General features: G+C 37.5%; 1 protein-coding gene across 1 annotated transcript; it reads left to right on the top strand.

Annotated features, from left to right (window-relative positions):
• Window positions 1–134: 134 nt before the first annotated feature.
• Window positions 135–915, top strand: LOC129799049 (uncharacterized). Its single transcript, XM_055842645.1, has 2 exons — window positions 135–303; window positions 378–915. Exons 1-2 carry the CDS (start codon window positions 160–162, stop codon window positions 852–854), a joined length of 621 nt encoding a protein of 206 aa, XP_055698620.1. The 5' UTR covers window positions 135–159; the 3' UTR covers window positions 855–915.
• Window positions 916–23,242: the final 22,327 nt, after the last annotated feature.

The raw sequence follows: 23,242 nt of genomic DNA, 5'->3' as shown, positions 1-23,242 counted from the left end.
TGCAACGGTCTTTTCATTTGAACTGACAGCATTTGGAAGCATGTCAACAGTCACTTGTTGCTTTTCCCTCCAATTGCATACCCACGCGGTCAGTTGTCAAAACACTCCCGACAGAGTCGCTCCTTTACGCTACTTTTCTGGCAAATAATCGCGTTTAAAATGGGAAATTCACTTTCAATTGACTTTTTTCTCGACAATCACGACATAATAATTCCTCTCATTATCTCTATTCCTCTGATTTTCTACTCCTGGAAGAATTTCGTCGACAGCAACAAGGACATCAATGAAATTAAAGATATTGTGGTAAGTACCATTTAATTTCAATCCAGAAAGTTCTGCTAAGTATCTCCCGTACCTCCCCCTCTCCCCCTTAATAGACAAATCCGGGACCAATTACCGAAACATCCTACAAAATCTGCGAAAAATTCTTTTCCAAAAACCCCGGATTTCTCAACATTCCCATCATTCCACATTTCGGTGCCATTTTCACACCCTTCCAGAAGGCTTGCTTCAACATGTCCACTCCCCTAGTACGCCTTATGATTGAGAAGGGTGCAATGGTTAATACATCATCCAAGGACAACCATGCACCCTTTCTCATTTGCATTTCGGCCATTGTTGTAAGAGGAATCAGAGATTTCTCGTGCCTAGAGGTCCTCACTGAAGCCGGATGTGATATCAATGTTATCTACGAAAAGACGCACATGTCAGCCCTTCATACAAGTCTCATATACAAACGGTATGACCTTTTCAATTTCCTTCTTGGCAAGGGAATTGATGCAACACTGAAGGATATTGATGGTCTTACCGCTCATGAGTACGCTACAGGTGGTTTGCCACGTGAGGAATTTTAAGAGAAGCAGCCATGTTTTTCAAAACAATATTGTAAGAATTAAATAACAAAATAAATTGAAATACTATATAGTCCCAAAACAATTTGTACAACTGAATTTTGTAATAACTTGAATAAAAATTTTACATCCTAAGTAAGAGAAATGCAGTTAGTACAGTTGCTGATCCAACCGACGAAATACTTAGGTACTATTAATATTGGCATAAACTTCTTGGGTTAATGAATTAGATTACACATCAGTAAAAAGAAAATATCAGTGAAACATTTAGATAATTTTAATTTCCACATTCATTTTGAGTTTAAAATATATTCGCAATTTCTATTTTTTTATCCATTCGCATCTATCACATTTTACGCGAACCTCACGGTTTTAAGTAATTTATTTTGTTGCAAACGATATCCAAATTATATCCAGTAAGGAGTTTTTGCTCCTTTAGTTCTGCGGTTATGTGAAAAAAATGCCCGACAGAAAGTAGGGGAGACTGGGAAAAATTTATACTATTGATTCGATATCTTTCAAGAGAAAAAAAAAGCTAGAACTACAAATTTCTATCACAGATACCCTTCATGAGGCTCTTTAAACGTCCGAGGTTTGCTGAATTTGAGCAAAGAATGCTCTCTTCTCGAATCCTTTCTAGTGAGGGGAATTGACTTGTGAATTTTAAAAATTACGACTGTTATAACTTTATAGACGAACTGATTTCTATAAACCTTCCTAAAAAATCTCAGCCGCATGGTCGGTCCAAGTGAGGCTATGATTGAAAATTCCCAAATTCTTGACTTCAAAAGAGAAAGGAATAACGAATAACCTCAAAACGGAAAACGGTTTGGTAGACCAATAATAATAATGCTGGTACAACATTCCATGAAGGAACTAGGCCTGTATCCTTTGCGTTCTTTTGGGGACGAGAGTACCCATGAGTTTTCCAATTTCCCAGAGGAGGAAAAAATTCTTTCTCTGTAAAAGTATCATATTTGACCACTAAGAGTTACAATAAAGTGAGTTTCAAGAAATTTGATGTCTTGAAATCTTGAAATATTGGTTACAGAATTGCAAATCTTGATATCCACACGGTTTGTGTCTTGGATTTCAAGATTTAGAGACATTTGACAGATTTGACACCTTGATCTTCATTTTTTGAATTCAAAACACTAAAATCTTGAATTTTTCTTGATCTTGATCTTGGTCTTACAATCAGAATTGAGGCCTATATTGAGAAAAAAATGTTTCTTGGCTGAGGTACAAATCACAAAGGATATGCTCCTTTAAGATTGTAAGGGTTTTGGTCTTAGAAATTGATATGGTCATTTTGTACACAGCTCTCCGATATTCGGCACTTCGATATCCGGCTCACAGCTGCCAAACACTGACAGCTGACAGTATGCAGCTTGTCCAGTATGAATTAAAGTGTTATTTTCATTTTATCGAAGCCTTTGATACTTAATTGTGGTACAAAATGGTACAAAAGCGCACCACAAAGAAATTCCTGTTGTTTTTCGACAGAAAATAAATTCACAGAGCACAAAATAGAAAAAAACGTTGACCACATTCAAAAAACCTAAATGTCATTTTGTCCCCACGTCAATCGGATATCGGAGAGAGGTGTGCATTCAATTTTGTATAGGGGAAAATGGGGCAAAATTAGTCACGAATAGTATTAGATATTGGGATGTTATAGTTTGCCTTACAAGGAATATTGGGGAAACCATAATTTTATCGAAGTAAACACATCTTTTCTTATTCTTTAAAATATTTATATACCTGATATTAGCATTTTTTTGTGAATGATACGTAGGGTAAATTAAGCTAATTCAAAACCTGCTCCAAATGGAAACGTCATTGTTTTCATGATAAATACAGTACTAAATTATTATATTTATATATTTTCTATACCACAGTTTCATTAACTCTTTCCGGACCGCAGCATATGCTGCAAGCCAATTTCACCATTTTTTAATCAAAAATATCTAAGCTCAGGAATTAATTGAGGTCCTACAAAAAATGTCTTATATTTGGACATCCTTATAGTATGTAATCATCCACTAGAATGGGATTTTTATCAGTTCTGAATAATTAAAAAACATTGTTTTTCACAAAACATTCATATGCTGCTTTGGGTACTCAGAATCCCAAAAGAGACGAAAGAGTTAATTAGTTAATTTTGCTCCAAATAAAGCAAAAATCCATTATTATTCACAAATTTTGAATTATTAGTTTCTCAGAAAAATTAAAAATGTACCTTTTTATCGTCGATTTTTTCATCGATCGACCATGTTTTCCAATGAAAAACACAATGAGGTAATTGTAGTTTATTCGTTTTGTTTAACATTTCATGTTACATTTCTGGCTCATTTTAGTTAAATTAAGTGCTAATCTTTATTGTTAACGGTACGTGAAGTTTTCAAATGAAATAATTACCTATTTCGTGAACGAAAAGGGTTTTCCTGAAGTGTCTGCAGCTTCAATAGGAAACCCCGGAAATATGAGTTTTTTTTGGAGAGATTTTCTTATTGTTTTAGATGGGAAAGGAGAAAAGACCATGAATAAGAACAAATCCTGCGCTCAAAAGCAACTCAACAAAGTTTTGGACGCCTTTCATCGCGGTGTCACTTACACTGTTTGTCTCCAATTAGAAAATTTCCCTTGTCTCCATTTGGATTAATATGTTTCCAATAGAAGCATTTTACGCTCGCGTATTTTTCTTGTATTTAAGAAGTTTTTAAATTTTATCTAAAGAATTTTCACTAAACAGTAACATTCTAGAAGAGTCAAGGAGCAAATTTATGTAATTCTCTTCAGAAAAAAATATGTACTTAATGTATTTAATCTTCTGTCAAAATTAAAGCGTCTGGAAATGGTTTTGAATTAGGACATTTATCCTAATGAAAAAAATCATTTGCCGATTAATTTTGCCCCAGTCTTTCCTAATACTTAATAAATCCCGCAGTGGATATTGGCTAATTTGGAGATCGTAAGGGTTAACCCTGTGTGTGTATACTTAGTGGTTATTTATGATAAAAACGTTATAAATAATATACTTCAAAAATAAGGTTGGTGTCTAATACGTCACTTACTAGCGCCATCTACGAGAGAGTTGCTAAATTTGCCATGAACAAGCATGACAATGAGCTAGAAAGAGTCAGCTCTATTGATTACATCAAATGGATTTTCAGTATAAAAGAACGAGACAGGAGATATCAATGTGTGAAGAGGTTAGAAATATGCTGTGTCACTCTCCAGCACCACTCATTTGTTATTAATATTTTTTGTGTGTACATTATCCAATTCCATTCCATTCAAATTACTCCGTCTCTGCTTCATTGTTGCTTCAATGCTCAACGACTTTGGGTCTCACGTGTTGCTGCTGCCACAAATATGGCTATTTCCCTAAACATGTGAATTTCATTTTGATACTTTTTCCAGAAAATTTTTGTTCAAGCTACCAGGCACCAAGAAGTGCCGTATACGGTATGCGTGTCTTCCAACCTGAGCAGGTGCTTCTCTCCGGAGACGTCGGAGACGAGAAAACCCACCTTCTAGCTGTATCTATTTCCACTTGACCATAAGTCACCTGTCACCAGGCTTGGTCTCTTTTTGCTCCATCTCGCTTCTGCAGCTGGACTTCTGTGCCTTTGGTGTCTCTGTCACTGGCACGAGTCGACCAAGTGGAAGCCACCGCGAGATGAGCGCGTTTTGCTACTCAATGCATAACGCATGCATTTCCCAACTGCACGTCATTGATGACGATCTTTCGCCGTGCCACCAATCGACTGCCAATCGGCAGCTTCATCATTCGCGTGTTTCAATTATTGACGCTGCAAATGATGCGCTTATTGGAAATTGTCATACATCATCGCGTAAGTTTGACAGGTCCTACCATAGCCGGTTATGTAGAAAAAAAAGGTGAGATTCGTCTTAAAGAAAATCTCCTAAGGCTAAATACTGAGAGAAAAAAAACCTCAGTCCGCCTTCTATGGTAAGTAAAAAACAAAATTGCTATAGCAAAGCCTACTGAGTCAATTTGAAGGGGGAATACCTGTGATCAGTGAAATATTTTTTTTGGCGCCAACAATCATCCAGCTGCCCCGAAAAAGAGTCACAAAAGGGGGAAATCCTCAAATTGTGGTTCGAGAGGAGTTGCCGGGTGAGCCTTCTCATGTCCTCCTATTCCAATTTGATAATAATTTGCATATAATATTATATTAGAGGGAGACACACAATTCCCATTGGGTTTTGTCGGTATAAAATTCCAGTACATATACACCTTCAGTGTATCACATCTCATTCGCACCAACTCGATAAATGTCACTGGGAGACAATGAAAAATGAATATCTACCGAGACAGCATAAAGGATCCGCTATCTCGCTCAATCCTGTACCATGAAGAAGGTGCCTGAGTGAGAGAAGAAGCACTGTGGAGTTGATTCAATTGGCGGGCAAATGATCATTTTTGTCGACAAAATCCCATTTACCTTTGAGCCGTGAATGAGAGACACGTATAAAATGCCTCTACTGGGGTAATATATAACCTCCAATATTCAATTAGTCTGAACTAGGAATTCAATATTCAATCGGATTTGAAGAAGATGAGTTAGTGAATCAACTCCTGGTTGACTCACAGTGGTAAAGTTCCTGTACTCTACAACCCTCTTGATTTTCTGGAACGATTTTGTTATAAAAACCCATCCTCCATTCCTGATACCCTCGTCATATTGCATGTAGTCAGGAATTCTACACTCGCATTTGTTGTATCTTCCATGTGTAATTTGATCTGAAATTTTGCCCAAAATACCAACATAAGGTTAGGGCTAGAAATCTACGAGATCAGGATAAAAACCCCTTGCATTTAACCTATTTGAGAGACATTTTGGACATTTTCCAAAGAGGCAGACACTAAAATCCAGGATCTAACCTCAAAATTCTAAGCCTAGAACAAGGCTCAATACAACAGCATTGCGATCTTGTGTCGTGTAAAAGAGGGTTTTACGCGAAAAATTGCAGTGTTGCTACAATGTATGAATTTTTTGGACACCTTACATTGCTAGCTCGTAGTTATTTGTAAAATACCAGGCTCCCAAACGACACTGATCGACAATCAAGTGGGAAAAATCTCAAGTGTGGCTTCTGTGAAGCATCTCTCAAGTATACTTTTTTTGCCAATGTGCTCAATGCGAATGCGGATAAAAATGAGTGTAGTCAGGCATCGGAGGGTACACACAGTCAGGACCGTAGTAAAACAGTAATGTCGGCATAAGCACCCACATTTCATGAATGTACAATTACGCCATCGCATGTTAGTACCCAAGGAGCATTTATCGCCATAAATGAGTAGAGATGTCTGATATCTATACGAAAATTATGGCGAAGACTTTATAAATTTCTTCTATATAACCGTATAAAAGAGTCCCATATTCGGGTGAATGGGGAATTTTTATACCCAAAATATAACAATTTTTTATTTTATACCTAATCAAGTCATCCTGTACGGTAAAATGTATTGATTATAACTAAATAAAATATAATCACTCTGTAATACCAATGTTATAACTATCGACTGAAGAACTTTCATTTCTTGTCCATTTTCTTTTAAGACTTGCTCAAATATTTTCCTCAAATGAATAATTATTTATCCTCAACGATTCAGTCACATTTTCTGTGCCTCGTGCACTTTTATCGCGTATGAAAGTTTAATGCAATAACTGTTTTCCGTTAGAGGATTAAATATTAGTGAACAAAATTTCATTCCCGACTTGAAATTCTTAAGGGAAAGCTAATAAATTAAATAAAACAAAATTGAATAAATTTATTGCATTTTACATTACATCATTCAAAAAACTTATGGTTCTCAAATTTTTACTGGGTGTATTGATAGAATACATCCCTTTAAACACTATTCTGGACAAATATTAATGCACTGCAATGTTTTGTGCAACATTTTTCCATTAATTTGAGTTTGGCGTCGCCAATTTTCTTTATTTTTCCACGCCATAATTTTCTTTTTGTTCCGATAAAATAAAATCAAGACATTGTAACCCGAATAAGTAAGAAAAGCAGAAAATAAAACACCTTTATATATTTTAGTGATTATATTTACAAGATGTCGTATACACTGCTGGCAATAATCATAGCTCCACTTTTTCATACTGGAAAAACTTTGAAAAAAAATTTTTTTGGAAAAAAATAAAAATATCATTTGAAGGTATTTTCAAACCAATATGAAAAATTGCCATTTGAATTTCATATCGTTAGAACTGTGAGTACTGTGATAGAATCTTTATCAAAATGGCGATTTTCGGGTGGCAATAATTATAGCTCCACTCAATAAATTTGGCTTCAGGGTATTTATTTTCAATCAGTGAAGGTAAATATCTTTTAGTAATTCAATTAATAACTTTATTAAGCTAATTAGAATCATTTTTATTAAGTTTTTCATGAATTTTGCTGAAATTTTGTAAGAAAAATGTTTAATGAACAAAAATAAGGGATTAATTAAGGTCTTGAAAGGGATGAAAATTGACAACCAAAAAATTTCCATAAAAATGACAAGATCCTATCACCTTTCATCCGAATTTGTCCATATAGCCGACATATATGCATTTTAAACCACTCCAGGGCTAAAAATCTCATTTTGTTAGAGGCAAAAGTGTTCAATTTTCCGTGTTACAGTCGAAAAAACAAGTTTTCTACCGAAATTTGATGTAAAACAATGCTGACTGCTTAGTCGCATCATGTTCTGTTGATCCTGCCCCAAAACAGAATTCCAAGTGACTAAGGTGGTCTTCAGAATAATGAGATAAAAAATTATCAAAAAGAAGCTTATTGCTGTTTGATGAATAGAAAGTATTTTACGTCATTTAAGTGGTTTAAAATTATTTTTTCAGACAGAAAACAAGTTAAGACAAGACCTATCATTTTTTTTAGTCGAAAAAAATAATTTTGTACCACTTAAATTAGGTAAAACACCTTCTGTTCATCAAACTGCAATAAGCTTCTTTTTGATATTTTTTTTATTTGACTAAGCAGATGAACTTCTGCTTAGTAAACAAAGCAGAATTTGACAATCTGGCAGCGTTATACAAAAAGAAGACAAGTTGTATATAACTTGTGTCTTTTATGGAACAAATGTAACTAAAATATATCAGAACATGATGTTCATACAATTTCACGACATTATGTGAACATAATGGCATGAAAGTGTAAAATAAATATACTTTAGAAATCTTTGACATAGTTTTATACATTTTCACTCAAAAATAGATTATATTATGACTTGTTTGTAGATCAAAAATGTTTGGTCGTAATTTTAAGGGAAAATAACAATATTTTAACTGGAATTTATCAAACAAAATGTATTATATGTATTAATAGAAAATAACTGATATTTTCTATACAATTTTTAGTTAAGTTATTATACTGGCATTCAACGCACATAATTTTTATATAATTTTACATCCATTGCGTTCATACATTATATTTTTAAGAAATAGCTCGATTACGTTGAAAATATGTTGGTTACATTTGAGACATACATTATTTGGATATCAAATGCCCCTTGGGTACGATTTTGCTTCTGGTGCCAGGCGTAAGTAGCGCGGGAAACAGCTCTTACTCGTGCTCTACCACATTCAATTTTGTGGTTTTTTGTTTTCCTGATGACAACTCGCGGATTTTCTTCAAAAAGTCGCGGTGTCGTGACACTATCGAATGGTATTGTCACCTACCTTTAAAGTTACTCAATCAATATGGGGGGGGGGGGGTTACCCATCATGATAGTTTGTGCTTTCACCCCAATTTATTGATATATAAGTAAAATAGCGCGCGATGGGAAAATATTTTTGGGAGAGAATCCCTCTTCATGGATTCTGTATGCTTGTGAGAATGTCACCGAACCCTTTTAAGTTACACTAAAACCACCAAAATATTATCCTGCGGTTTATGACGCATTTAATGTCACTGGGTGGTGTACCCGAAAAAAAAACCCCAGCAGTCTCAGTAGGCTACACCAGAACGGTATTAGTCGGAAGAAGACAACTCCGCTACGACCCAGAGAGCAGACTTTTGAAAACTGCCACACTCCCAAATCGATTTTGTATATAAAAGCGTTCGAGACCGTTGTGATTTCTAAAGCAATTCGAGCAATTGAGTGAAAATGTAGTTTGTAAAACCTGGATGGTTGATTGATTGAGTATTATTAAGAGCTCAGAAAATGGTGGGTACCCCAAAAGTGCCCACCATTCACTCTTTTGCCTTCTTCTCGCCAAGTCCCAACTCTACATGCCATATAAAGCTCCAAAATCTCTTCCGTCATGCTCCGGCACAAAAAAGAAAAGCAATAGTCACTCTGGAGGTGAGGCCAAAGCGGACAGCGATAGAGTAGCTCGGGCCCACCCAATGCTATCACCCGCTGGAGGTGTTACTCACCTCCATTCCCCCTTTGGTCGGTTTTCTGTCTCGTATGCTCAATTTTGCACAGGAGATTCCCCCTTTTTGGGGGACGGCCAGCCAGATGTGCTGGAATCCACACGATGGCCTTCTGATGGCCGGGTAGACAAGACAAAATCGAGGCGTATCTAGGGCGTGGACAAGTGTGTATTTTACAAATACACACATCCCATCCGGAGGCAGACGCCTGATAATAATGCTCCTCGAGCTGGAGCATCTCTGACAGGCATTCCAGGCATTCGCGAATTTTGTGCGCATCCGGCGCATAACTTCCTGGCATGTCCACGTGACACTAACCACTCCACCCTCTCTGGAATTCGCGGGGTGATATTCTGGTAGGTGCCTAGTGAGCGGGGGTTAGATACAGAACATCAGCCGGGATTTGCAATTGCTGAGGAGGAGCCTGTGCCCCAGAAAACCAAGGACTCCCTGTTCAACATCTAACAACGAAATCTCACACCGCAGCACCGTTGTGGGAGAGTTCCAATCCAACTGCGACAGTCTCGCCCAGCCACAGCCATACTCTCGCGGTCGCCACACACTAGTCATCGTCTTCATCAGGAACACTCAACACCAGGCACTCATAACCATCCAACCTCCACCGAGCTTGGGAAGCTCTCTACTCGTGACCTGCCTCAACATATGACGTCACCATGCTCCGACTTCTCTCTCATGGTATCCGGGTGTTGGCAGCCGTTTTTCATCCAAGGACATTGCCACACGACCGCGCCGTGAACTTCACTCGCTCAAATGCCCCACACAGTCCATCGTGTGCCGCTCTCAGTCTCCTCCATTCCCTACCTCCCGGACTTCCCCATCCACACCACTAATCATTCTGCCGCTACCAACAACGTGACGAGTGCGCACACTGAAAATCAAGTGCTCTCTCACCACAGAATGGATGAAATCCATATCAGTGGGCACATAGAAAAACACCCGTCTATCACTTCTGACAGCCTGGTATGACGTTAGCCAAAGGTACGAATAAGAGAAAACGAAAGTGAAACGCAATCGCCCACATGAGGAAAAAGAGGTGCTTAGGCTAACACATATGCTACCCAATCTCTCAAAGGAAAAGAACCACCCACCCAAAATGTGGGCCATGCAGAAACCACTGGAGAGACACGTGACATGGTTTCGGTAGACGGAGTCACGGGATCAATGACCAACGAGGAGCACACACTCAATCGGCCACACTCATCACCATGACACGTGACTTGACGAATCAACGCGGCGTGAGCTGCACAGTGCCTTCTGCGGAACAGGCTAGCAGACTAAAGAGAAAGGCATTGGAAATGGAGTATGAGGTACATTCGGTACACTCGATATTCGGGTGTTCGGGCAATGTGAACACGAACGGCGAAGAGCGGCGAAGTTTTTTGATTGCCTGGTGCAAAGGTGAGTCATATGACGTGACGTTTCGCGGCGAAGCGTTCCGAAGTGGCCGGTTCACGCTGCTGTGAGGCCACGAATACCCTCTTGAGTACATCTAACGAGTACAAAAGGCACGATGAAGCATAACACGCGCTCAAAGGGCTCTGCATAACACAGATGATTGACTTGAGGTTTTCGAGCCGGATTTTTTACCCATGCTAAGAATACATACAGCAGACTCTCGCTAATTCGGCTCTTTTAAGACTGGGCTACTTTTTATTTCTGTGGCGAATCGCCTATATTGTTTAATAAGCATAATTATTGTATATTATATTGTTGATTATCGAGTCAATGAGTCAGTGTCTCTTTGTACTTCAACGGAGTAACAACAATAAAGTGCAAGTGTAACCAGGAGCAGTAGGAAGGAATTAAAAGATCTTTTTGAAAAAGTCCATATAGCAGAAGGTTTAGAATACAATGATCAAATGACAAAACACTATGTATATCATTATATTATTTATATAACTATTATCATTGGGGTATTACTTTTTATTCTTTATAAATATTGGAATAGCTGTAAGAACTTTAAAATTAAGAAAAATACCACTGTTTAATTAAGGGGGGAGGAATGTGGCGAATCGCCTATATTGTTTAATAAGCATAATTATTGTATATTATATTATTGATTATCGAGTCAATGAGTCAGTGTCGCTTTTGTACTTCAACGGAGTAACAACAATAAAGAAGCTAGTGCAAGTGTAACCAGGACTTTTAATCTAACAATTCTCAGATTTGCTATGGTTTGTCTTAGTTTCATGAAATTTACAAAAAATATGAGTATGTAAACTCAATGTTAGTATGAAGATGAATAAAAAATCCGGGGAGTGACATTAGCTCTGAAAAATGCAACCAGTTTTAGTGTAATTTTTTCCCTGTTTTCGTACACATTTCACGAGATATCTCCAAAACTACGTAGATTGCCAATTTAGGGTTTTCGATTGACTCTTCGTTATTAAATTGACTTTTATTTTGTATTAGTATTTTTTAATAATTCATTCTAAAATGACAGAAAACAGCTGATAAACTGAAAAAATTTTTCGGCTCGCTAGTAACATATGGAAAACATAGGAAATATCATGTCCCTGAAAAAATCGTTGTATTTCAAAAGGTTGTCGCCCGAATTTCTATCTAATTCGGGTGACATTTCGGTCCCAAATGCCCCAATTTGAGAAAGTCTACTGTACACAGAAAAAATAAGTACCACTATAATAGTCGGTAATTTTTGACATCTCTATTAGTGGTAATTTTGGGAAAGTGTAATTTTTAAAACGTGTAACCTTCAGAGTGTAATCTTTTGCGTGTAATTTTTTTGAGTAATTCCGGTTATTTGTGGCCCGTTGACCTTCTAGATAATCTGAAAGCGACTATGACGCTCTTTGCTGTATCTTCAGTGAGACACATCCTTCCAATGTAAGGGAAGTAAGTATCGACCAGTTAAGAAAAACGCACAATAATTTGCTTAAAATGAAAGCTCTAAACCACTTTTTGGCATTTTAGAATATGCCAATTGGATCTCTAGTATTCCATTTAACTATATATCTACATTTGATTTATCAATATTTAGAGAATTTATTAAAAAATATGGTAAAAGTGCAACCATGCAATGTGCATATTGCTTCGGCCATGTGAAAGCAGATGAAGAAGATATCGGCAGGGAGTGGAGTAGGTATCGACCGAAAAATAAAACCCTTTAAAAATATTACAAATTTGAATATTTATATAATTTATTGTCGATCGATGAAAAATTCGTTGGTGAAAAGGTGCACTTTTAATTTTTCTAAGAAATTATCAAATCAAAATTTGTGAATATGAATGGATTTTCGCTTTATTTGGAGCAAAATTAACTAAATAATGAAACTGTGGTATAGAAAATATATAAATATAATAATGTAGTACTGTATTTATCATGAAAACAGTGACGTTTCCATTTGGAGTAGAGAAAAATTTCCATTTGGAACAGGTTTTGAATTGGCTTAATTTACCCTAATTCCTTATTTTGTGTCACAGAAATCCTAGTATAAAATCATAAGAATTTGAGAAATGGCTGATTTTTGATTAAGACTCCGATACAGTGATTCAATAAAGAATAATTATATTTTCTTAAAAATTCGACGACAAACTTAATTCAGAAAATTCAATATATGAACAAACGCAATATATTTTGCATTAGATAATTGTTAAAATGTAGTTAGTAATTTTTAAATATTCATTTTATCTTGGTGGTCGATATCTTCTGCAATCTGGCCGATACAAGGTGCATGGTCGATATGTGCTTCTTTTACCTTATGTAGAAGAAATTTGTAAAGCCTTTGCCTTAGTTTTTGTATAGATATCAGACATCTCTCCTCATTTATAGCGATAAATACTCTTTGGATTAACTTTGGCTTCGATAGCCAAAGTAAAACGTGCAACATTGGATTTTTGAGCCAGATAATGAGAAGAAAAGGTCAGACTAACCTCGCTGCCTACACTGGGAGAAAACCGAAAAAGTTAAAATAACATTCCGGAAATGTTTATTTTACCCTGTATTATTGATCCGAAATCGGTGTAAATATTATGCTTTGTAGGTGTATTATGGGTTAAAGTTACCCTTTTTTCATTTTCATTTTACACTTAAAAATGTGTGAAATTAACATTAAAAAATGTTCATATATTTTTTACACCTAAAAAGTGTTAAAGTTATGACGAAAAAAAGTTAATCGCAGCCTCTTTTTTTTCTCAGTGCACTGAGAGAAATCCAAAAAATGTTAAAATAACATTCCGGAAATGTTTATTTTACCCTGCAGTATTGATCCGAAATCGGTGTAAATATTATGCTTTGTAGGTGTATTATAGGTTAAAGTTACCGTTTTTTCATTTTAATTTTACACTTAAAAACGTAAAATTAACATTAAAAAATATTGATATATTTTTACACCTAAAAAGTGTTAAAGTTACGAGGAAAAAAGTTAATAGCACATAGCACCCTCTTTTTTCTCAGTGTACTTATCGACGCATTAACCTAGACACCTTCATGAACTGTCCGATCGGATCCGAGCTATAAGTGCTAATTACCTAAACACGATCCATATGATCCATATAATGCTCATAACATGCTTAGTAGAGACAAGAAAATTTCTCATCCGGGCATCAAAGGTGAAATGAATGCCCCTTTGAGTCAATATGAGACTGAAGCAACTGTGTGACTGTAACTTCTGGTGGAAGAAGCATGCTGTATTATGCTGGCCTGGTGGAAACGGGTGTATTTTACGCGCGAACTTGCTCTCTAGCGCGCTAGAAGCGCATGCAGTAGAAACAGCAAATTGTGCACAAGTTCCACGGAGAGCTACTGGTAAATGCTGCGTGATTGCATTGGCCCCTCCATCCGAAATTTTCCCCAACAAAAATTCCCGGAAATTCGCTGAATTTTCAAATGTCACTCCAAGGTCTCTAGAATGACTTTCATGGGGATACAGAAGGGACTTTTGGGGAGGATCCTAGTCAAAGCTGCAAGGCATATGCATCTCTATTGTGGAAGAAGATGTTTTTGGGGTCTTCTCACAATACATCCGACGCGTGCTTTTGCAGTCAAATAACCTCTCCCGGACGCATGATACTCGTGACTTTTGTGGAGCAAATTTTGCAAAATTGTACCAAGCGTCCATAACTACTTGCCAATTACCCAAGACGACGATTGGCTGCTGATAAAGATGCCTATTGAATATTATTAAGTATACCTCCTAGTGATTTTGGAGGAATGGATTAAGAAGGGTACTTGGTAAATGGGTCTTGTTATAGGGGTCATTGCGAATTTAGGTTAACATATTAGGGAGTCCCTTGCGCACCCCTGTAAGGACCATCCAAGAACTTGATTTACTTTTTACTCTTATAAAGGTAATTGAATCCGAACAATAGGTAATGGGGGTAAAGGATTGATTGTCTTGTACCCAGAGAGATGCTTTTGATGCCTGAGAATTTTCTACGCCTTGTAAATAATGTCATGTAATCACATCACAGCCTAGGTGCAAGACTTGATACTTGATACTAATTTGGAAAATGAATACACTCCTGAAGTTCATTGATGTAATTAACCATCCAGGTGATGGAAATTACAAGAACGCAATTTGCTACAAATGGTTTCCCCTTTTATATACGGTGTACGTGTACAAAGGGACGATTAGATCAAAGGACCGACTCCTGTTTGTAAAGGTAAGTCCTGTGAAGGTCAAAGAGGGGAAGATCTGTAACGTGTTGAGCGGTAGAAACAATTGATGAATAATGAGAAACTACGAGTGATATATAAACAAATACCCAGATGGCTGATTATGCTCTCCTGGTTGACAATGCCGTATGCCGCAACTCCGACAACAAAAACGTCCAACACGCAGAGTGCGGCCGCAAAAGCACCGCACACTGAGTATGTGCCGATGGGAGGTAGGCACTTGGTGCCTCGAGGGACCCTGCGCGCGACTTGACCGCGGTGGGAGAGCCCCCTATATCACGCGTCTCCACGGCGACAAACTCAGTCTCGTCAGCACTTTAGCTTCCGCCTGAGACTCCACCTGGCTGGGGTACCCCATCCTCTGGCGGACAAATGGTAACTCCAGTCGGCGGGACGTGGTCGTGGTCCGAAATAAATTACTGTGCCCGCGAAGAGAGAGGCCGCCGCAAGCGACAGTACTACCATCAGGCTCCCATGATATCACAAAAGGTACATTGGGGAGCCCCCTAGAAAGAGCTCCACAAACTTCTTGCCACTGGTGCGTGTGTTCCCCTTATTTGCCGAGGAACACCTCTGGGTGAGAGTGGAAAAGCATCTGTTTGTGATATGTGTTGCGAAACCATGTCGTCTACTCATGACCCAGGCCATCAGCAATTCGCAAACGTCGTGCCATTACTTTTGGCACTGATATCAGATACACGACGCGAGATGGTGTAATACATTTGATACTACAATGTGAGAAGCAATTTTCTGGTTAAACCTTAAGGTTTCCACTCTACTTCTTTTGCATGTTCAAGACTGTATTGTCATGCTAATGACCTAGTCCTAATTCCTAATCCATCATTGCAAAATCATCCTCAAGGATATTGGTAAACCAGTTCAAATAGTACACACTTTCCTAATCCAGATCAGTCCGATACCTAATACAGAAGCATAACCGAACATACTGAGCATACCATTCGAGTGATTCAATCCCTAAATAACGAGCCCTTCCCTAACCACAGGGATGAGCAGGATGGGCTATTGGCAATGCAGACAGAGTTAGTGAGAACTCTTCTTTAAGGTAAAATTTACCACTCGGAGTGCTTGAGAATCTCAAGGCGACTCTGATACCCTGGTCATAAAATATCGAATGGTAATCAGTTCGGTACTTCCATCCGCCACCATGTTGTTTTTCGGATAGCATTTTGTGTTCTATGTCGACGGGGCCTCTGGTCAAGGGGCCTACATTCTAGCTTCCTCACTACCCCGACCTTACCCCAAAATCTACACACAAAACCTCTCCAAAAACACCACAAAACCAACAAACTCGCAAATTTGCCTGTCAAGTCCTCTGCTTAAAATCCATCGAAAAACAGTTTGGATTAACAACCAAGAGTAGTCGAAAAGACTTTGGTGGTAAGACCTCGTGGGGTTCTTTGTGTTCTTATTTCACTCATTTTACACAACATGGTAACCGTTCATCCTGGGATCTCAAACTTGCCCGAAATAGACTACGCAACTTTCCCATCCATCTGACCTTCTCCCTCTAAATATCACTTTCTCTCTCCATTTTGTATGGATTTCCTATATAGCCCAGAAGATGCATGTGGCAAGTTGAGAAAGAAGAAGAAAATTCCGATGGTGTATTTATTCATTTCTATCGATTCCCTACCAAGGTATCATGATGCGCAGAAAGACATTCAGGGGGAACTTTTTCTGGTTTACCATCGAGGTAGTGGATGGTATGTGCGTGAAATGTGTTTTGTTTTGCTCTTCTCAGTGTGTTACATCACAAGAAGAAATCCTTGTAACAAGAGACCATCCCACAGTAGAAGAAGCATCCCAATTGGCGGGAGATTCCTGACTGCGGTCAGGGGTTGTTCACTCCATCTATTTCAATACCAGAGTTTGTGATAAGTTTGTTTTAGCTTAGAGCAGCTATGATTCTTTCACTTGCAATTGAGCTAATGCTCCATTGAAGTATTGGATATCAAATGGGATATGTATTTTTGGTCAGTAAATTGGCAGATTGGTTGGTAATGAGATTAAATTACGGTTACTCATCTACACGGCTACACAGCTACACAGATGTATAGTTACACACTTACACAGTTACATAGCTACACAAGTAAGCAATTGTACATTTACACAGCGACATATTTTTGCAGCTACACAGGTAAACAGTGTAGCTGTAAAATGTTAAATGTGTAACAATTGCATAGTTACCCATTTACACAGATGCATTGCTAAACAACTAAACAGCTACATATTTACTCAACTAGACAGGTAAACAGTTAGACAGGTGTACAGACTACACAACTAATCAGCTACACAGTTACTCATCTACACAGCTATACAGCTACACGGCTGCGCAACTACATAATTACACATTTACACAGCTGTATTGCTACACACCTAAGCAGCTACACAATTACACAACTACACAGTAATACAGTTAGAGAGGTATATAACAGGCTAGGCTACACAATTAGACAGCTACACAGTTTCTCATCTACACAGCTAAACAGCTACACATCTGCGCAGGTGCATAATTACACATTTACACGGCTGTATTGCTACACGACCAGTCAGCTACACAGTAATACAGTTTGAGAAGTATACAACAGGTTACACAATTAGACAGTTACACAGCTACGTAACTACACATCTGCATTGTTACACAATTAGTCAGCTATACAATTAGATAGCTACAGAATTACACATCTACACAGCTACGCAGCTACATATCTACGCAGTTGTATAGTTACACATTTGCACAGCTACATTGGTACACAACTAAATAGTTACATATTTACTCAGCTAGACAGGTATACATTTAGAGAGGTGTACAGACTACACAACCAGTCAGCTACACAGGCACTCATCTAAACAGCTACATAACTACACATCTGCGCAGCTGCATAGTTACACATTTACACAGCTGCATTGCTCTACAACTAAACTTCTAGATAGCTACTTAATTAAACAGTTACACATTTACACAGCTACACAACTAAACAGCTACATATTCACATAGCTACACAGTTACTCATCTACACAATTACATAAATCTACACACATCTACACATCAGGATAGCTATATGGTTACACATCTGCAAAGCTGCGTAGTTACACATTAACACAGCTGCTTTGCTACACAACTAAGCAGCTACACAGCTACATAACTAAACAGTTACACATTTACACAGTAACAACCCAGATACACACTTAAACAATTACACATAGCCGCTATGAATATATATATAGAAACGTGACAGTGTATGACAGCCTGCTTATGAGGTTTTGCATTAATGTGAGGGTTTTTTCTACTCATAGAATGATTACTTACGGAATGCTATCAAATTTTCTTAGTTTTTCACTATGTTATTAAGTGATTTGTATAAAAATAACGTTAAAATTAGTTAAGTTAAAGTGGTTTTCTAACGAGATAATGATCACAAACTAGTGAAAACCGTCCGATAAATTGTTAAAATCTCTTAAGGGACGAAACGTAACCTAATTTTGGAATGTCAAATTAACTCCAATGTTCAATACATTCAATTCAATTCAATTCAGTTTCATAGTTTAACAAAGTAAATTAAGGGGGGTTACCATACCATAAATGCCCTGTATCACTCGTGCAATAATTATTGACCGAAAAGGTCAACAACACCAGTTTGAAACCGAACCTTCTTCAGATTTGGTTTTGAGACGAGTCCGATTAAGACCAAAACCGTTTTTGATAGACCGTAAAGCCGAAAATAGACACAGGGATCTGCTTAGGGATCAGCTCGAAAAATGAGGATTGGTGTCGATACACTCACGGATCAGCCCATAATTTGGAAGATCAGGCTGATCTTCTAAATTCGTGAGGTCTAGTGAAATTACAGGGTTAAGGCGACATCAGTGCCAGTGCTGAAAATAAAAAGCTTCACTTTGGGTGTTTTTAGGTGCTTTTCGAAATATCAATTGGGTAAAAGAACATGGAGAGTCATGGTACGCAATGTTATAAAATCTTGAAATTCATAAAGATAGGAGTAATGGGAAGGTCAGAGGATTTTTCTGTACGAAAAATCCGTTGATAATGCACTTAAAAAGTCTTTAAGCAATCAAAGTGTGGAGATTTAATAAAAATTTACACTGAAAACGCTAATCCTTGATCCCAAATCCCCAGTGTGTGATAGTTTGGGCTGATCCTTTACCGCCAAATTTTTCGAGCTGAGCATTCTCCAGGATCAGCCTGTGTCTATTTTCAGCCTAAGGGCCTCGACAGATCTGAGAATTAGTCAAGAGAACTATTTTTCCATCATTTTCCACTAAGCTGTCTCTCGGCTTAACTGTGTTATCACACTTGCACATTAAAATTTTAATATAATTCACATTAATTGTCGCTGGTGAGAGTCCAAACGTGTAATTTGTGTGTTTGAATCATTTTATATTCAAAATTTAATCTATTTGTTGATAAAAAGGTAGATTTGGCCCGCAAAATTTGATATAAATTGATTTATAGCATTAATGCGAAAAATTAATGCGATTTTCTCTTTAATTTTTTAATGTGAAAAATATTTATGCTTTAGGTAAATTTAAACTTATTTTTGCAGGCCAAGTCCACTTCTTTATCAATAAATAGAAAAAACCCAAATATTAAGTGACTCAAAGACACAAATAACATATTTGGACGCTCACAAACGACAATTAATGTGAATCATATTAAAATTTTAATGTGCAAGTGTGATAACGCCGTAAGTCGTAAGTCTGTCTAGGACATTCACAATTAAAAATATCCAAAGATGCTTCGATGCTAGTCTGAGCTCGATCGAGAACAATTTACTGAAACGTATGATTACAGAAGCTGTGGCAAAGGCAGAATCGTAGTTGGGTTTTGAATGGTTTCGAAGCATTGCAGGGCTATACCTCAAATACCTGAACCCTTAGTACTTTAGCAATGGCTACAGTAACTACGGTTACGGGTTTGGTATAACGTTCATTTTGGCATTATTTCAAGGAATCTTTTTCCAAGTGTTTAGGAATCCAGAAGAATCCACCAATTCTGCTAACTCTTTAGCAATTTCTCCAAAAATTTAGGGTTCGCAGGTGAACTGCGCAGAAAGAAGACTCAATCCAAGAAGATATTCCCTTCGGGAATGGGTATTATAAGGTTCTTTGTATAAAGTTGTTGGATGGATTTTACCTGGTTCGCGAGTGGTATGAGAGAAAGGGTCAATTGAGGAATTTCTCAAGAGTTACAAGAAGTCCAGTGGACACCAACAGGTGTGCTTGCCACTTTAGCCACCTGTCGTACAACAATGCTCTACTTTTGCCAGGCAACCAGAACACGAAGGCAGTAAATCTTGGAGAGGTCCCCCTTTGTTGATATTATACCTCTTCTGTTCTCTTCCTGTGCTCCGACACCGAAGCCTTCAATGGCAACTTCTTGGGCCATTTACCTGAGTCAAAGAGGAACAAGTTGTGCGCATAACACATACAAAAGAAAAAGAATCCGAAACAAGGTGAGAAGAAGGCAATGGAGGAGAAGATGAAAAATGCGCCAAAAAGACGCACCGGTGAGAATTGCTGAGGCACTGCAATCTTGGTACTTTGAGGGTAAAAAGGTACCACCAACACATTGGAGAGTCTCTCTCTCTCCAGTTGACTGGAGGCTGGGTCCTCCGTGTCCATGAAAAGACCTTCTGCGCCACAATCATCTCCCTCAAACTTCTCCTTAACCATCTGCCATTCATAATTCCCAATCCCCAAACGTCTCACTTGGACCAAACATTAGACGAAAAGGAGGATGGGTATCCTGAGGACCTCACAATACCTTCACCCCAGCATGTTTGTCCTGACATAATTGACCATGAGGTGGACATTCTCTTGCCTCAGAGATGCAAATAAACCCATCCATTGTTTCCAATTCATTAAGCATCTCTATGTCTCATGAGAACCTCAAGTGAATAGAAACTCCTGAATATTGCATTTGCAGAATCCAATGAGAATCCTCCTTCAATGTCATAAATAAACCTTTTCATGAGCTTTCCCCATATCCACAATGACACGCCAGAGTACCCTTCATTGAAATTCATTTAGATTTTCCATTCAATATTATTCCTTAAGGCCCTTATGCCTTCTTCAGTCTTGAGGTTTAACAACAGGGTTTTATCTAACAAGAAATAAATCTTAGCATCTATAATCTCTATTTTCTACCCGGCTAACACAAGGCAAGTTGTTACAAACTCAATGCAATAATAGCTTAGTCCAAACCCATAAAATAAGTCCTTAATAATAAGTACTTATTAAGGGCTTAATTAAGAATATTTTTTGGGCGAAAGTAGTCACATCATTTTCATCCAGTCACAGTTGCAGCTGACGAAAAAGAGGTTCTTGGACAACCTATCGTGGAAGATGGAATCTGTTTCGAGAAGTCATGTAAACCAAATGATTAGTGGATTGGTCAGACACGCAAATACCAGATGAAGTCGATGGACCCTCCGAGTTAGAAGAGACTGCAGATGTAGAGGAGAGTGCTGGAGAGGAAGGACAAGAAAAAGAGGACTTTGGAAATACTTAGGAGGGAACGGAGGAGGAAGTTCCCGCCATGGCTTAGGAGGAACACCTCAGTGCGAACGTCGACTTCCCGGATATTTGAGGGATTATGTTTTGAGCTAAATGAGGAAGAGGTGTAATGTATGAGGTTTGCTAGAAATGAAATGTCACTCTTGAAATAAAAAGCTAGACGATATACGTGTCTTTTTCGACTCGAGATAATTTCTGTAACTTGAAAATGATCCTGGGATTGTAATTACTATACCAATTTCAGGTAAAAACATTACAAGAACACATCATTTGCCTCATTATTTGCTTGATTATTTGCCTCAATATGCCAAATATTGAGGAAAACTTGTCAAAGTGTGTAGAAACCATAAGAAATCGTTAGGTATAGGTATACATTCGGACAATACTTATCTTATTTTTAATGATTTTATTGAGTAGCATATCGATATTGAAGTAAATTATTGACAAACTTCCTCAGTGCTATAATTAAATTTGATATTTGTTTAAAAACTATTTCATTTTTTTATAAGTGCTGAGTTTTTACTGACAAAAGAATATTTTTAATGTTCCTACACATTACAAGATACAAGATTTCTTTGTCAAAATGGAACAGATTGATGCGATTTTCTTCCAAATGCTTCATATTGACGACGATTTTTAACAATGTGTAGCGGTAATTTGAGATCAAAGGGTAGATAACTGTGCCGCTCACAGTTTACTTAAGACCCGATCTGTCGGCGCCGATCTGCCAAAATGTCATGTCAATCTGCTGATCTCATGTCGATATGTCGATCTCATGTGAATCTGTCGATTTCTTGGCAAAACAGTGCCGATCTGGCGATTTTTATCTCCAGATCGGCCTATTTTTCCAATCACCGCTCACAGTTCACCCTGAGAGCCACTTATTCACCCCTTATTTGAGACCATTTCAGTCGCTATCATTTAACTCCAGAGTATTCTAAGTCTGAACGAAATTTAACATTCAGCCAATCATAATTAAAACAAAAATTAAAAAAAAAATTAAAATCAGGAGTGGAATGATAACTTTTCGATACTATCGAATCGATAGTATCGATAAAAATATATCTGTTGGATGAAGTGACAGTCAAGTTTCTGCGCATTGTTGGGCCATTCATTTTGACATTCTCAAACGAATGTGGCTGTTGATAAACACCTCTATTAGCTACAGGAATTGCAGCAATCATTTAAATTTTTCAGAATCGACAGTCGATAGTATCAAAAACAAGTTATCATGTCAACCCAAATTTTTACCTCCAATTTCACACAGTTTTTTGCTCTAAATTATCTCTAGTTCTAAATATAAAATTTTTTCACCAACAAAAATGATTAAAAATAGAATTCAGAAATGAAGTGAAGTGTCCTCACTGGACCGGTGTCCTTGACTCGACTGGTCGGAGGGTCAATTTTTGAATGTTTGATTGTCAATTTTTATAAAATTGTCACTGATTCGTATTATTTATGGAATAATCGACCTATTATTGTCAGATCATACGCTAAATACTATATCAAGTAATTGCAAATATAAATAAATTGAATGAATAATCCTACCGGTCGAGTCGAGGAACCGGTCGAGCGAGGGCACTTTCCCTTAATTTATAAAATCATACAAAAATGGCATTATCCTACAAAAAATATTAATTGCAGTTGTCAAAGTTCTTTGCGCTTTAAACACTTTTCAAAACCTGTCTAGCAACATTTTGATTTTGCAATTGCCTAAACAAAAACAGAAGTTCTGAATATTTACATACAAAAAATA

Source organism: Phlebotomus papatasi, chromosome 1 (genome assembly GCF_024763615.1).
Source record: "Phlebotomus papatasi isolate M1 chromosome 1, Ppap_2.1, whole genome shotgun sequence".
In the NCBI taxonomy this organism is placed as follows: Eukaryota; Metazoa; Arthropoda; class Insecta; order Diptera; family Psychodidae; genus Phlebotomus; species Phlebotomus papatasi.
This window is presented reverse-complemented; position numbering and strand designations above follow the sequence as displayed.